Source organism: Penaeus chinensis, chromosome 18 (assembly GCF_019202785.1).
Source record: "Penaeus chinensis breed Huanghai No. 1 chromosome 18, ASM1920278v2, whole genome shotgun sequence".
NCBI lineage: Eukaryota > Metazoa > Arthropoda > Malacostraca > Decapoda > Penaeidae > Penaeus > Penaeus chinensis.
The window spans coordinates 6,066,672-6,084,171 of NC_061836.1; the positions used below are offsets into that span (position 1 = coordinate 6,066,672).

Sequence of the window (17,500 nt, forward strand, 5' to 3'; positions counted from 1 at the left end):
CTCTCTCTCTCTGTCTCCTTCTCACTCTCTCTCACTATCCCTCTCTCTCACTATCCCTCTCTCTCTCCCTCTCCCTCTCCCTCTCCCTCTCCCATATCCCTTTCCTTTAATCCTTATCATTATTTCTCTGTCTTCTTTCCCGCCCTTCCTTATTCGTTACCCCTCCTGACATTCACGCCATTCTTCTCATATCTTCTTTTCTTCCTTCCTCCCTCCTTACTTCTTTCCTTCCATCCTTCCCTCCTACCTACCTACCCATCTACCCTCCCCTTCATCCCTCCACCTTCCTTCCTTCCTTCCTCCTTCCCTCCCTTTTATCCATTCGCCACTCGTCTCCTCTCCTTCGCCTTCCCTGTCCGGACGCAAAGCGAGAGGAGGTTGCAACGCGGCGTTAATTTAATGCAAGGCGGTGCAGAGCGAAGTTGAGAATGAGGCGGGCCGTTGCTTGCACAGATGTAACATGCTCCTCCAGGCCCTTTGAGTCTCGGGTCTCTTTCTTGTTTTTCTTGTTTATTTCTTTGTCTTTTTTCTGTGTCCTTCTTCCTCTTTTTTTGTCTTTCTTTTTTTCTCTTCGTTGTCGGTCTCTTTTTTTTTTTTTTCTTCCTTTTTCTTCTTTTCAGCTTCAGCTTTTAGTCTTCTTACATTTCAACTTCTCTTTCTTATCATTTTCCTTCTCCTCCCCCTTCACCTCCTCCTCCTCCTCCTCCTCCTCCTCCTCCTCCTTCACCTCCTCCTTCACCTCCTCCTCCTTCTCCTCCTCCTTCACCTCCTCCTCCTCCTCCTGCACCTCCTCCTCCTTCACCTCCTCCTCCTCCTCATTTTTCTTCTTTTCCTTTTCCTTCTACTTCTCTTTTTTCTTCACCTCCTCCTACTCCTCCTCCTCCTCGTTCTTCATTTTCCTTGTTATTTTCTTTTTCCTTCTCCTCTTTCTCCTCCTCCTCCTCCTTCTCATATTCCTTTTTTATCTGATGGTATATTCTAAGAATTAGTTTTCAAAGTTTAATGTACTTATGTATAAATAGATAGATAGATAGACAGATCGGGTATGAGTTTGTAAAAAATGTATATGTATTCATGTACCCATGTATGCAAATATATATATACACACATTTCTGTTATTTAATCATCGAGTGTTTATTACCCATTAACAAGCTACAGTAATAACGAGCGATGCAATTCCTTTGGTAAACGAGATACAATACACACGGCCGCCATTATGCGAGCGTAATAAGCCCAATTTACCTTTCGTGGATTCGACCATAAATATCTGCCGGGGGATTCTGGGAACCGGCGCGAAGCAGGACGCGTCTTTCTTCCTCCGAGACGGTCAAGGGAAAACGAGCCTTCGACCTCTCCCCAGGTCAAGGGATAACGAGCCTTTGCCTCTCGGTTAAGGGAAATTGAGCCGGTGGTTTCTCCGAAGTAAATGGATATCGAGTCTTTGCCTCTCTCCTGGTCAAGGGAAATCGAGCCGGCGGTTTCTCTGAAGTAAAGGGATATCGAGTCTTTGCCTCTCTCCTGGTCAAGGGAAATCGAGCCGACGGTTTCTCTGAAGTAAAGGGATAACGAGCCTTCACCCCTTCACAGGTCAAGGGAAAACGAACCTTTACCCCTTCCCAGGTCAAGGGAAAACGAGCCTTAGTTGACCGTCCACTCTCGTCCCCATTTCCCCTTTAAGTCATGAGATAAAGAATCGCTGCATACCCCCCCCCCCCTCCTCCTCCCATTTATTCTCAGGTTAAGGAATAAAGAGTCCTCTCCTTACTCTACCCAAGGCATAGAACGACCACCCTTACGTATGCCCTCACCCTCAAGTCACCTCACCCTCACCCTCCCCTTTACTCTTAATTCAAGGGATTACTTAACCCTTTTTTTTTTTTTCAATTACTCTCGTTTCCCTCACCCCTTTCCTATACCACTTTACCTCCTATTTTATTCTCTCAAGGCAAGGAAGTACTTACCACTCCCCCCTCTCCCTCTCTCTCTCTCACCCTATCACCCTTCCTTCAGTCAAAAGGGAGTAGTTATCCACCCTCTCCCTTACTCCCTCACCCTTCTCGCTTCAGTCAGGTAAGTACTTTTTCCCCCCCTCTCCTTGCTCTCTTATCCCTCCCCCTCTCCCTTACCCCCTCATCTTCCCCTCAAAAGTCAAGGAAGGACTTTTGCCCCCTCTCCCTCAACCCCCCCCCTCCACCCCCACCCCCACCCACACTTCTCTCCTAAAGCAAGGGTTAATTGAGGCTCTCAAGGCCTTTCCTCCCCCTTATCCTCTCCCCAAGTATATTAGCCCTTAAGCAATACAAGCACGTGCTTAGGGTACAGCAGGAACGGGGGAGGGGGGGTACCTTGCAAATTCGTCGCATTTTGGGAAATTTCAAATTCATACCGGAAGAATGGCAAGATTATTATTATTATTATTATCATTACTTTTATTATTATTGTTATTTTTATTATTATTTGTACTTCATGTTATTATATCTATAAATTGGTTTTATGGTTTCATGCGTTCCGTGTTGTCAACCATAAGAGCTGCGTCGTTGGGGCACCGATGGTGGGCTACGGCTGGGCATCAGGGACGAGGGATTAAGCAGGCCTGACCCTTAATCTCAGCCCTTAACCCTTCCCATCTGTGCTCCTCCTCCCTCTCCCTTGTCTTTCATCTCCTCCTCCTCCTCCTCCTCCTCCTCCTCCTCCTCCTCCTTTCCTCCTCCCCTTCTTCCTCCTCCTCCTCCTCCTCTTCTTCCCCCTTTTCCTCTCCTCCTCCTCCTCCTCTTCTCTCTCCCTTCTACTTCCCCTCTCCCCTCTTAGCTTCCTCTCTCCCCTTTCTTCCACCTGTCCTTTTCCTTCCCCCCCTCCCTCCCCCCCCCCTTCCCTCGCAACTCAAGAGATAACGAGCCTCCCCCCCCCTCCTTCCCCCTACCCATCCCCATTAGGGAGGATACGCTGAAGCAGGGGCGTCCTTAGAGAAATCTGGGACTATTAGCGTTGTTTGCCGTTGCACGCGTCGAGGGAGGGGGGAGGGGGAGGGGGGTAAGGGGAGAGGGGGGGGAGGCCGATGAGGAGCAGGAAGTTTACGAGAGCATGTCGTATTTGCATTTGCGTGTGTGTCTGTGTCTGTATGTATGTATGTATGTATATATATACATATATGTATATGTGTGTGTGTGTGTGTGCGTGTGTACGTGTGTGTGTACGTGTGTGTGTGCACATATATATATACATATATATATATATATATATATATATATATGTATATATATATAATATACAGACACACACACACACACACACACACATATATATATATATATATATATATACATACATACATACACACATACATATATACATATACATATATATACATATTCACACACATACACATACACAAATGTATGTATATGCGTATATATATATATATATTTTTTTTTTTTTTTAATATATATGTGTGTATATATGATATATATATATATACATATTGTAGTATATATGTGAATAGCGATGGCAGATATGTGTCTGTTTATATAATGTGCATTGTGACATACGTAGTTTTCTCTTAAGGCGAAAAAAATAGATGGATAAAAATATGTAAATCCAGGAAATGCAACACAAAAGTTATAAAGTTATATATAAATAATGTTGACTCCATTTCACAGTGTCAGACATATTTTCTGCATCTATGGCTAAGATTACCACATCTAAGAAAACATAAAAATAAATATATATCCTAAGGCTTATTTGAGAAAGAGTGAAAGAGAGAAAACAGATGAAAAATAGCGAGAGGAAGTGACGTGAGGATAATAAAGACAGATAGACAGGGAGGAGAGAAAATGCGAGATAAGAAAAAAGAAAGAAATAGAAACAGATGAGGGAAACATCGACATAACAAGACATAAACAGAAAAAAAAAAGAAAATAAATATATATATATATATATTTGAGACAAAAAGTACGAACTAAAGTATATTGTAATTTTTTCTTAATTTCATTATAATTTTTCTTCACTCTGGAATACAAAGTTCGTTCGTATGCCATGCCAGCTCAGTGCAGGTAGAAAATGACACAGGTGTTGATCGAGGCCCGTAGGGAGGAGATCACACCTGTACAACTTAATCGCCTGTTTGAACCGACACGTCATATCGTTGGAGAGAGAGGGTGAGGGAGGGAGGGAGGGAGAGGGCGAGAAGGGGAGGGGGAGGGAGAGAAGGGGTGGGAGGGAGGGAGGGGGGAGGAGAGAGAGAATGGGAGTTGGAGGGAGGGAGAGGGAGAGAAGGGGTGGGGGGTCAGGGAGGGAGGGAGAGAGAGAGAGAGAGAGAGAGAGAGAGAGAGAGAGAGAGAGAGAGAGAGAGAGAGAGAGAGAGAGAGAGAGAGAGACAGAGAAGGGAGAGGGAATAGAGAGAAAGAAAATATAGGATTAAAAATGGAGAGGAACAAAAAAGAGAGTCAGAGAGAAAGTGGGAGGAAGAGGAAAAGTTGCAGCTATCTCGTTATTTCTGTTTTTTTTTTTTTCACATACCTGTTCATCTTCCTTTCTATCTATCTATCTCATCTATCCCTCCGCTCCTCCTTCCTCTTGTGTTTCTATCATCCTCTTCCTCTTCCCCTAATCTTCCTCCTCTCTACCTTACGCCATACATTGCTGTAGATTGAACACAAATAACGCAACATGCTCTCTCACAGCTGATCCACCCCCCCCCCCCCCCATTATCACATTCCACCCGCACACACCTTCCCCGCCTCTCCACCTCTCTCTCTCTTCTTCCTTTCTTCATTCCCTTCCTCTTTCTCCATTCTTATCATTCTTCTCTATGCCGTTTACGTCCTTCTCTCCTTTAACCTTTTCTCCCCCCCTCTCGACCTTTATCACTATTTTTCTTCTTCCTCTCTCTCTCTCTCTCTCTCTCTCTCTCTCTCTCTCTCTCTCTCTCTCTCTCTCTCTCTCTCTCTCTCTCTCTCTCTCTCTCTCTCTCTCTCTCTCTCCTCTTCTTGTTTCTCCTCTCCATCATCAGTCTTTCCTCTTTTATCTCACTACCTCCTCCAACTCCTCCTTCCCAGCCTCTTTCTCCTCACCTTCTTCCCTTTTTCTTTCTCCCACTCTTCCCCTTCTCTCCTGCTCCTTCTCTCCTCTTTCCCTTCCTCGCCTTTCAGCTGTTCTTTTCTCCTCCTTTGTATTCCTTTGTGATATTATCTGACACTTTCTTTCTCTATTTTTCCTATTCGCTTTTTCTTTTTCTTTTTTCTCTTTTCCATTATTTAATCGTTTAATTTAATCCTCTTTCGTATTTTGTCTTCTTTCTCTCTTTTAGTTTGTTCTTTCTATTCTATTTTCATTTTTCTTCTTTAATCATTTCTCTCACGTATCACTTGATCGTGTTTTTTTAAAGTTTCTTCTGAATCGTGCGCTCACCGGAAGCCTGTCTATCTGTCTATCTGTCTATATCTATCCTTCCTCTTCCTCTTTGTATCTCTCTTCCTCTTCCTCTTGTCCTCTCTGACCTATCTCATATGAAGCGAACAACTACACAGATAAACAAAATATCAGACGAGCTATATAAGTAAAAAAACAAAAACAAATAAAAAAAATAATAATAATAATTTATAAAAATCAATAAATAAATCTCGTAATGCCACTCCAAATGACGTCATACCTTCGCTGAAATGAAACGCAACTAATGAGTGTTTGCTTCTCCCTCCGCCCACAGATGTACACCTTAACAGCATGGGGGAAGGTGGGCGTGATGGCCATCGGCGCGGGCGTGGTAGCTCTCGCGGTGGTGCTGGTGGTGTGTGTGGTTGGCCCAGGGTGCTGGCTCAACACCATTTTCCTGAATGGTAAGTCATTTCTTTCGTTTTGTTCTGGTTTTGTTATATTCTTGTGTTTACTGGTAGTATTAGTATTGTTTTTATTATTAGTAGTAGTAGTAGTAGTATTAGTATTACTGTTATCATTATCATATTGTTATCAATATTATGTGTATGTATGGATATGTGTGTATGCATATATGTATAGTTTTATGTTTATGTATATGTATATGTATATGTATATATGCACACACACACACACACACACACACACACACACACACACACACACACACACACACACACACACACACACACACACACACACACACACACATACACACTTGTGGATGGTTGTTTGTGTAAAGGTGCATTTGAATGTGATCATTCACGCGCGAAATCCTGTAAAATTTAGTAAATATGATCACTTGACGATAAGTAGGTATACGTAGCAAGATTATTTACCTTAGTCGTTAATGCAAATAATCAATAATATATTTTTCAGTATTTTATATCTAAAGTATGTGTGAACACGGATTCATTAGTGAAATTAGATATGACAGTGACGTGAAACTTCCCATGTCTTTAATAAGCTTTTTGATCTTTATATTTATGTTACGTTCAAGTTCCCTCTTGATTAAAATCTACCAAAAAGAATAAGTAACGAACCCTGTCTCATCTAACAGATTAATCTAAGCAGTTTCCAATCATGCAGACCGATTTGTGGCATTCAAACACAGACCTTCAAACATTCGAATCACCTAAGTAGATTCGAATCGCGCAAAAAAGAATCTATTTGTCCAAACATTTCCAAGCGCCAGAAAACATATTCGGATCGTCAAAGGAGATTCGAATTACCCAAAGAGATTCGAAAACCCTCTCTTAACGAATCCAATCCTCTGACGTAAGTAAGGAAAAAAAAAATGATCACACTCTATAATCCCGGAACTCGTGCCAGTTACACATGATTATATAATGTTAAAGAATAAGGTCTAATGAGACACTGGCAACTGAATGCACAAATAGGGGTGTTGTCATGGTGACTACGACCTGCAGACACGGCTCGACAGACACGAACATGCGAATGCCTCTTTTGACGTTCCGCGCGCGCGGGTGTGTGTGTGTGTGTGTGTGTGTGTGTGTGTGTGTGTGTGTGTGTATGTAAAGAAAGTAAGAAACAGACAGACAGACAGACGGACAGAGTATGAGCATGACTGCCATTTTAATCACTCCAGCGTGCATACCTAGATTAATAACATCGGACATGAACACATAATCAAGCATTAGTTATATTCGTTCTCATACATTTCAATCGGGGATTACATCCATATTGAAAAGCAGAATTATATTTCTGTTGCACACTTTCGTTGAAAATGAAAAAAAAAATATTTAGATAATTAAAATACAAATGAAATTAAAATACAAAGGAGTATTGTTCGTTTATTTGCATTTATACACACATATGCATGAGTATATAATGTTTAGAATGTACGTTTTAACTAGTGCAACAATTCTCACGAGGAAATTGCATACATATGTGTATGTGTGGATGTTGGTATCTCTATATGTATTTATGTGCAAAGTATATATGTTATTCTTCACTGCACAACCATACACACTCTCATATATATACATATGTATATATACATATATAGTTTTTTTATATAACATATCAGGGTATGCAATATACACATATTAGTGTACATGCATACATATGTATACGCCCCACAACCACTTATAGGCATATATACCCTCACACTTACACACTTCGGTATCTATGACCGTGTTTTGCGTACCTATGACTATCAAACATTCATTCCCGCCTTCCTGCTAATTCCTCCTGCTCTGACGTCACGCCCGCAGACGAGGAGAGGCGGCGGCGGGAGAAGGAACGCCAGAGTATCTTCCGCAGCGAAGCCCCGACCCTGCGCCTCACCACATCTGCTAAGAGTCCTGAAGATGCACCCAAGTCCGACCTTACTCTGGCGCATACGTGAGTTGTGACTCGGAGGGCGTGTTTGCTGTTGTTGTGTGTGTGTGTGTGTTTTTTTTTTTTTCTCTCTCTCTCTATCTCTCTCTCTCTTTATCTCTTTCTCTCTCTCTCTCTCTCTCTCTCTCTCTCTCTCTCTCTCTCTCTCTCTCTCTCTCTCTCCTCTCTCTCTCTCTCTCTCTCTTTATCTCTTTCTGTCTCTCTCTTTCTCCCTCTCTCTCTCTCTCTCTCTCTCTCTTCTTTCTTCTCTCTCATTCTCTCTCTCTCTCTCTCTCTCTCTCTCTCTCTCTCTCTCTCTCTCTCTCTCTCTCTCTCTCTCTCTCTCTCTCTCTCTCTCTCTCTCTCTCTCTGTCGAACACGGAAGCATCATTGCTTCCTTTTCATCTTGGACGATACTTTTTAGACGTCTCCTATTGTGTGGTTGTATATTTTTGGCATTTGTAATTTTTGGCATTCTTAAGATAGATTTCTTCGTCTATCTCTCTCACTTTTATTTGATTCCAGCTTTTTCTGTTTTCTCCTGACCTTTTCCGCATATATTTTCTTGTTACTTTATCCATTCTTTTATAACAAAAAGTGTAGTATTTTTTCCCTATAATAAAGATGGTGACGACTGCAAATAAACAAACCACGAGAGAAAAAAGAACAGATTTACTCAGAAGTAAATCTTTCCGGTTTTTTTTTTTTTTTTTTTTTTTTTGGGGGGGGGGGGATATTTGCTATATAAACTGATACTGGACGAAAGACCATTAAAGAGATTTTTTTCTTAAAAGTGTGCCGTTAGAACCGTATCACGAGCTTCCAAAATTTCCCTCCATGAAGCTTTATTTGGTCGCTTAGACGATCAAAAACTTTCGAGTTTACAACAGACGAGAAAAGAGGATGGGAAGAAGTTATGCGCAAACTTCTAAATATCGTGAGATTATAGGGGATACTGTATCTTTATGTTTTAGTTTTCGTCTTCTTATCTGAGAAATAATATGTTTTTACGACTTGTAACGAAGATGGACAGCTTTGTTATATGGCGATGCCTGGCAATGAAATTTTGCGGACATTAACGCTGTACCGGACGCGAGACTAGATTAAACTTCATACTGATAAAAGCCCCATGCGCTGAAATGTCAATATGTTTATTTTGCTTTTTTTGTGTGTGTGTTTGTTTTGTTTTCCATTGAGGGAACGTTTCTCTGTCTGTTTCATGCGGGATTTAATACGTTAGCTATTATGTTTATTTCCTCGATCGGCGACGTGGCAGAGCGGTAGGATTCCTTCAAGCCACGAGGAGAAAAGGGTTTGGTATAGATTTTCCCTTAATTCTTTGCTGTTGTGATGGCCACGTTACTCAGGATCAGTCGGGATAAGCGATCAAAAGATAAAATGAAATGTGTCCTCCAAAGTGTATGAAAGCCTCTCGTCGAAATGCCATTCTCTCTCCCACGTACTTAATTAACCCCGACCATGCAGCTGCTCTCGATCACTTAAGAGACAACTGGAATATATATATTCGGATTCCACTCTCGTGTCGCTGCCAGACGAATTGTGGAAATACCTTTTCTAGCAGCGAATTTACTGCTTAGTTCAATGGCCCTAATAATAATCCTTCACAGGAGTTCCCTTTTGAATAACAAATCTGATTAAACGTATCCACCATTTCTAAATACGGAAAAAAATCGTTGCTTAACATTCAGTTATCCTAATATGAGTCCTTCACACGATGAATCATGACAAATACCAAATCCGATTAAATCGTACTCTCCACTTCCAAATACGGAGAAGGACCGTTACTTAAAATTTGAAGGGCACGTACCCTCCCTCCCTCTAGCTTCCTCCACATTCCCTAGGCTGTTTCCCCTTCATTATTCTCGGCTCACCTTGGTGCAATTTCCATAATTTGCTCCTCATTGTGTATGCGTGTCTCCTTTAATTACATACAAGAGGGTTTGTTCCGTGTGTTTCATAGAATACTTTAAGTGCGTAGTCATCAAGCCCGCCATTTTAATAATTCCTTCTTCGTTAGAAAGAGAGAAAGGAGAAGGTGACGCGAATCGTTTAATGTTGGGATTCTTCTTCTTTTTCTTCCTTTTTATTTTGCCGCCTGGGAATCAGCTTCTTGGCGTTCCCTGCAATAAATCTCTCAAGTTGAATTGCATTAGATTTGGAACCACACCCACTCCGCGCTCTTGGAAAGACGTCTCTTTCGTTCTCTCTTTCCTTGCTTTCTCTCTCTCTTTCTCTTTCTCTTTTTCTCTCTTTCTCTCTTTCTCTCTTTCTCTTTCTCCTTCTTTCTCTCACTCTCTCTCTCACTCACTCACTTTCTCTATCTATCTATCTATCTATCTATCTATATCTCTCCCTCCCTCCCTCCCCCCCCTCTCTCTCTCTCTCTCTCTCTCTCTCTCTCTCTCTCTCTCTCTCTCTCTCTCTCTCTCTCTCTCTCTCTCTCTCTCTCTCTCTCTCTCTCTCTTCCTCTCTTCCTCCCTTCCTCCCTTCCTCTCTTCCCCCCTTCCTTTCTTCCCTCTTCACATCCACACCAAGGTCGCGCGTCGTTAATTTAACACAGGAGGGAACGTCTCTCCCTGGTACCTACATAAGCAGGGCGTGGGTGACGGTTTTCCTAAGGGCTAATGAGGCAGCAGAAGGTTTGCGTCTCTGGGTGTCAGGGGACGTGTATGTATGATATTTTTTTCTTTCTTTCTTTCTTTTTTTTGGGTCGGGGTGGGGGTGGGGGTAGGGGGGGAGCGAATGTTATTGTTTGTTTGGGGGGAGATTTAGTATTCTCTTGTTTCTGTTGTTTGCCGGTTCGTACTTTGTGTCTCTAAAGAGATGGGTGAATAGATGTAGAGAGTGATTAACAGATCGATAGTGTAGTTGTAAGCAAAATACATTTCTTCACTTATAGATAGATAGATAGATAGATAGAGCAAAATATTTAGATAGATCGGTAGTGTAACTGTATTCAAAATACATATTTATATATAAACAAACATATAGCTAAGATATATAAACATATATATATATATATATATATATATATATATTATATTATACATATCTAGATATTTAAACAGACTGATAGTGCAGTTGTAATCAAACCAAAATTTTAAGATTAAAATGGAAAGCAACAGAAGTAAAGACTTTAATCAAGAATGAATCAGGATACAAACAGAAGCCGGCTTTTCCCAAGAGACAGAAGCTCTCATTGAACCGCTCTCGAGACCCCAGTTGGGCTTTCCTACTTCGTCTTACTGCTTTAAGTAATTTTAAGTATGATACATATCACTCATAGCCTCTCCCGTCTCCCTTTTCGTCGACATTAGTTTAATGTGTGTGTTCGTGTGTGTGTTTTTTTTTAAGGTTGGTGTGTTATTTTGTGATAAACTCGTCGTTGTATTATCGCTTGTGTTTGTATGACCGTTAGTGCTGGTATTAAGTATGGGATTTACTGTTCCTTCACCATCAATCTGTCACCTTGCTTTGTATGAACGTGCTAAGGGATTATGAAGGTGACATCACTATAACCTCCCCTAACTTTTTTTTTAATTGTCTTTTTAAAAGGATGGCGATGAGAGAGAGACAGACAGATAGACATAGAGACAGAGAAATAAAGATAAAAAAGAGGGAATGAAAGAGAGAGCGATATAGAGAGCATAGGCTAGAGTCAAAGAAAGAAAAATATTTATCACAATAACCTCTTTGTCGTCCAATCAACTTTGTTTTAATAGGACAAAATTGTTTTTTCAAAGTTGATGGAATGAACCAGCCACATAAAGCGAGGAGGAAATGGGGATGTTTGGAACTCAATTAGACTCATCAGACAATGAGAAAAGGAAATAATTTGTTTTGTCACCTGATGAGGAAAGTAGTGTCCCGAAACGTCAAAATTCGTTATTATTCTATTATTATTATTATTATTATTATTATTATTATTATTATTATCACTGTCACTGTTATTATTGTGTTTTATATAATTTGTATACATAAATCGTAGTCTCCCCCCCCCCCCCTTCAAGGTCCACATTCATATTAACATAAACTTTTTTCAATGGGACCTTTTCCTTTGTTTTTGTTTTCCCATCTACGATGTGTATGTCAAAGTGTATCACCATTTCCTCCTCCACTTTCTGCATCTTATCCTTTATTTCTCTATTCCTTTCTTCACTGTTTCCTCAATCCCACTTTCGTGAAGAAAATGAATAAACAGGCAACTCAAGAAGTGATTAATACCGAGAGACGGAGAGGAAGGGAGGGAGCCAGAGAGAGAACAAATATACGTGAGAGAGAGCGCGTGTGAAAGACAAACAGAAGAAGTAAGAAGAGGAGAAAGAGACGGAGAAGCAGAACCCGAAAGAATTTAAAAAAAAAAAAAAAAAAAAAAAGAGAGAGAGAGCGAAAGGTTTTCAACTGAGAAAAGATAATCTACAACCATTCAGAAAAACAACACCCATTTACCCTTCATAAAACCAACCATTCTATACCATTCACAAAACCCACAGGTAGCAGAGAATTCCACCCCTTTTCATAAGAATCGAATACATGCATTTTCAAATAAAGTAGAATGCATAATACATAAACCATTATTTTCCAGAATTTAATTGAAAAAAAGAAATACGTGTACCCGTGTGTTTCTAAGGGATTGCGATCAACTAATGACGTTATTTCATGTATTTGATGCATTATTCTGTAAAAGCACACTGTCATAATGTCATTAAAATGCTTTAAACTGGATTAGTTTTTTAGTTGAGGAAAGGAAAAGGAGGAGAAAGAGGGAAGGAGAAGGAGATGGAGGGAAGGGAGAGGAGGAAGAGAGAGAGAATAAAAGGAAAAGAAAGATAGAGACAGGGAAGATAGACAAAAAAAAATGAGTCTGAGAAATAAAAAGAAATAGAGAGAGAGAGAGAGAGAGAGAGAGAGAGAGAGAGAGAGAGAGAGAGAGAGAGAGAGAGAGAGAGAGAGAATGAGAATGAGAGATAGAGAGAATGAGAGAGAGAGAGAGAGACAGATAGAGAGAAAGACAGATAGAGAGAAAGGAGAGAGAGAAAGACAGATAGAGAGAAAGGAGAGAGAGAAAGACAGATAGAGAGAAAGGAGAGAGGCAGAGAAAGGGAAGAACATAAAGCAAACCAGATCACCATTCTGAAATCCCCAATCGCGTTAAGTCTAAGCCATAGAGTCTGTTTCTTATCTCTAGATGGCGCTGACCTCAACCGCTCTCGTCCTCTCTCCATCAAACACACATGCGTAGATATTCCGAAGGTACATATGCTCATACACGCACACATTCATACGTATACATGTGTACATATACGGCATATACTTGCAGTTGAGAAATATATGTATAGATAAAGGACAGTATATTAAAAGAGGGAAAAGGGAAGGTGTACACAACATACACGCCAGCATGGCAACACCTACGGATATATACTAATGATAATCTGGAAATAACCCAGACATTTGTTTTTATCTCTGCGTCACGTTGTATCTATTTTTCTCTATCTTTTCTCTCTCTCTCTCTCTCTCTCTCTCTCTCTCTCTCTCTCTCTCTCTCTCTCTCTTCTCTCTCTCTCTCTCTCTCTCTCTCTCTCTCTCTCTCTCTCTCTCTCTCTCTCTCTCTCTCTCTCTCTCTCTCTCTCTTTTCTTCTTCTTCACTTCTTTACTTCTTTTTCCATGGAAGGGAAATTGGAAAAACAATGGACGAGAGAAAAAAAATATTCAGATTCACATAACAAAGAGAAATGAGAAGAAATGACAAAAGGTAAATCTCCGATAAGAAATAAGAGAGAGAAGAAAAATAATGAATAGAAAATGAGTATAGCAGGTGGGAAGGAGAGATCGAGAATAAAAGAGGTACGCAGATGGAAAAGGACAACAGGGGAGAGATAAGAGGGAAAGAAGTATAACAGCGAGGGAGCGAAAGAGGGAGAGGGACGTAGAAAAAGAAAGAAAGGCATGAAAGAGCGAGAGAGAAAGAGGAGGAGGGGAGGGCAAAGAGAGAGACAGATAGAGACGGAGAGGAAGGGAGGGAGCCAGAGAGAGAACAAATATACGTGAAAGAGAGCGCGTGTGAAAGACAAACAGAAGAGGAAAGAAGAGGAGAAAGAGACGGAGAAGCAGAACCCGAAAGAATAAAAAAAAAAAAAAAAAAAAAAAAAAAAAAAAAAAAAAAAAAAAAAAAGAGAGAGAGAGAGAGCGAAAGGTTTTCAACTGAGAAAAGATAACCTACAACCATTCAGAAAAACAACAGCCATTTACCCTTCATAAAACCAACCATTCTATACCATTCACAAAACCCACAGGTAGCAGAGGCTTCCACCCCCTTTTCATAAACACAGAAGTTGACGAGAACAAACGTCACGTGTTCCGGTCTTCGCTCTGGCTACCCTTGCGCTCAACGTGTGTACTTTTCTCTTGGGCCGAGTCAAAGGGCGGGCCAGTCTGCTCCACGCGCGGCTTCCAACTCTGAGCGTTGGTGAGGCCGGGTGTTTAGGTGTGCGTGGGTGTGTGTGTGTGTGTGTGTCTTGGTGGGGATTTTAGTATCATTTTGTGTTGCTGTTGTTTAAGAATGTTTTGTAATGCTTGAGATGAAAATTAGTGATTTCTATTAATGAATGCAGATGCGAACGCAGTAATGTATATGCAAAGTTACGTTTTCTTTCGTTTTAAGTTTGGTATTGCTTCTATTTTATTTTTGTTTGTTCAATATATTTGTTTACGAAAGGCAAATTCACGTAAACGAAATGTTCTGAGAAGTTCCTTAGATTGAAAACGTACCTCAAATCGTATTTAAAATAACACGTATTTCCAAACGATAAGTATCAATAAAATTAAACCACCAATTATACATTATTTCTGTTCTTACGTACAAAGAGACAAACGCAGCCAACAAACATCACTAAAGAGCAGTTACAGGCGGCCAAACAAAGGAAAACGAACCGCCATTTACATACAGAAGTTGTTATGCAGTTCACGTCCGTCGAAAACAGGAAACCCTTTCTTCGCATCTTTCTTCCGTCTCTTTTTCGGCTAAATCGAAAATCGTATAAGAAAAAAATAAACAAAATAGAAAATGATAACGAAGACCAAAAGGAATGAGAGATTGTGACGCATGTAATATCGTAGTGGCCTTGGGATTCGTGACGTCACTAGCCCATTAGGAAGAAAAATAGCGTCATTGCGTGGGGATCTGATCAGTTTGTTCTCGAGCGTTCTGCGGCGTGGGGGCTATTAGCGGTCCTTCGCGTTTAATGGATGATTCTTCCTGGTATATCTTCTATTTTTAGCTCCATTTGCGTTCTCTTTGATTGTCTCTCTCTCTCACTCTCTCTCTCTCTCACTCTCTCTCTCTCTCTCTCTCTCTCTCTCTCTCTCTCTCTCTCTCTCTCTCTTATTCGTTTATTTTTATATACTTCTCTTTCCCTGTCTTTCTCTCTCTCTTCCCTTCTACCTCTTTCACTCCTTTCTTCCACCTTCTGCCCGTCCCCCTTTCCCTCTCCCTTCCCCTCTCCCTTCCCCCTTCCCACTCCCTCCCTTTCCCCTTCCCACTCTCTCCCTTCCCCCTTCCCACTCTCTCCCTTTCCCCTTCCCATCCCCTCCCATCCAACACGCAAACCGGTCTTACAACCCCGGTGTGTTTTTCCCCGCAGAGTTCCCTTTATGGGCAAGGAGGCAGTTCGGAAATCGTCTCCCGCGAGGCAGCCACACCTCCTTTAAACCGGAAGAGATCTTGGGACTCTCCTTCCCTCCTTCCCTCCTTCCCTCCTTCCCTCCTTCCCTCCTTCCCTCCTTCCCTCCTTCCCTCCTTCCCTCCTTCCCTGTGTCTAGGGTTTCCGGGTGGAAGGACTCATCCGCTGTCCCTCTCCCCAGTTCTCGCTCTCTCTTTCTCGCTCTCTCTCTCGCTCTCTCTCTCGCTCTCTCTCTCTCTCGCTCTCGCTTTCTCTCTCTCTCTCTCTCTCTCTCTCTCTCTCTCTCTCTCTCTCTCTCTCTCTCTCTCTCTCTCTCTCTCTCTCTCTCTCTCTCTCTCACTCTCTCTCACTCTCTCTCTCGCTCTCGCTCTCGCTTTCTCTCTCTCTCTCTCTCTCGCTCTCTCGCTCTCTCTCTTCTCCTTCTTCTTCTTCTTCTTCTTCTTCTTCTTCATCATCATCATCTTCTTCATCATCATCATCATCATCATCATCATCATCATCATCATCATCATCATCATCATCATCATCATCATCATCATCATCATCATCATCTTTACTTCTTTTTCCAACTAACTCTTCATGTCCCTCATCCCCCTTTCCCTCTTTCTCCAAATCGTCCACTCTTACTTCCTCTCTCCTCCTTGTCTTCCCTTTTTCTCTTATTCCCTCCCTTTCCTTCTCTTCTTGACTTCCCTTTTTCTCTCTTATTCCCTCCCTTTCCTTCTCTCCTGCTCACTGCCCTCCTCGCCTCCTTCTCATATCCCTCCCTCTCTCCTTTCTTTTGTTGTTCTCCCTTTTCTTTCTCCCGCCTCACTTTTCTGCTCTCTTTTTTCCTCTCCATTCCTCTCTCCTTCTTCACTTCTTTCTTTACTTTTCCTTCCACATTCCCTCGCTCTCTTCTCCCTACCTTCCATCACTCTCTGTTCCTCCGTCTCCTTCTTATCCTGCTTTCTTTTCCTCCTTCACCTTTCCTCTCTCCTTCTCCTTTTCCCAGCCTTCCTTCCTTCTCCCCTCCCTCTCTAAACCCTGAACCCCCCTGTCGCAGAATCTCTTCCTTCTCCTTCTTCCTCTCTTCCCTTCCTTTCTCCTTTTCCTTCTCCCTCCCCTCCTTCCTTCTCCCTCTCCCTCTCCCTCCCCCTCCTCCCCCTCCCCCTCCCCCTCTCCTTCCCTCCCCCATCCCCCTCTCCCTCCCCCTCTCCCTCCCCCATCCCCCTCTCCCTCCCCCACCCCCCTTTCCCTCCCCTCCTTCCCTCCCCCATCGCCTATTCCCTCCCCCCTTTCCCTCCCCTATCCCTCATTCCCTGCCATCCTTCCCTCCCCATCCCCATCCCCCTCTCCCTATTCCCCCCTCCTTTCTTCCCCCATCCCCCTTCCCCTCTCTACCCCCCCCCCTCCGTCGCAGAATCTCTTCAAAAATCACTCTCCCTTTCCTTCTTCTCTCCTTCTTCTCCTTTTCCATATCCCTCCCCTCCTTCCCTCCCCTCCCTGCCATCCCCCTTCACTCTACCCCCCCCTCCCCTCCCTGCCATCCCCCTTCACTCTACCCCCCCTCCCCTCCCCCCGTCGCAAAATCTCTATAAAAATCACTCTTCCTTTCCTTCTTCTCTCCTTCTTCTCCTTTTCCATCTCCCTCCCCTCCCTCCCTCCCCCATCCCCCTCTCCCTCCCCTCCCTCCCCATCCCCTTTCCCCACTCTACCCCCTCCCCTCCCCACGTCGCGAAATCTCTTTAAAAATCACTCTCCCTTCCCTTTCCTTCTCTCCTTCTTCCCCTTTGCATCTTCCTCCCCTCCTTCCCTCCCTTCCCTCCCTTCCCTCCCCTCCCTTCCATCCCCCATCCCCGCTCCCTTCCCCCCCCCCCCCCCCCGTCGCAAAATCTCTTTAAAAATCACTCTCGCTCAGCCGCCATTGTCCGGAGGTCATTTTTTTTTTTTTTTTTTTTTTTTTTTTTTTTTTTTTTTTTTTTTAAGGTATTATGATGCAAACCCGGAGACGGCGGACGCTCTTCTTTTCTTTCCTCTTGTTTACCTGG

At 42.5% G+C, this 17,500-nt stretch overlaps 1 protein-coding gene across 2 annotated transcripts in view; it reads left to right on the forward strand.

Annotated features, from left to right (window-relative positions):
• LOC125034776 (synaptotagmin-1-like) overlaps positions 1-17,500 on the forward strand; it is a 78,152-nt gene that overhangs the window by 37,735 nt on the left and 22,917 nt on the right. For both annotated transcript variants that reach the window (XM_047626726.1, XM_047626727.1), the window contains exons 3-4: positions 5,702-5,831; positions 7,665-7,794. In XM_047626726.1, the coding sequence (XP_047482682.1) occupies positions 5,702-5,831; positions 7,665-7,794 (260 nt within the window). The remainder of the gene's footprint in view (positions 1-5,701; positions 5,832-7,664; positions 7,795-17,500) is intronic.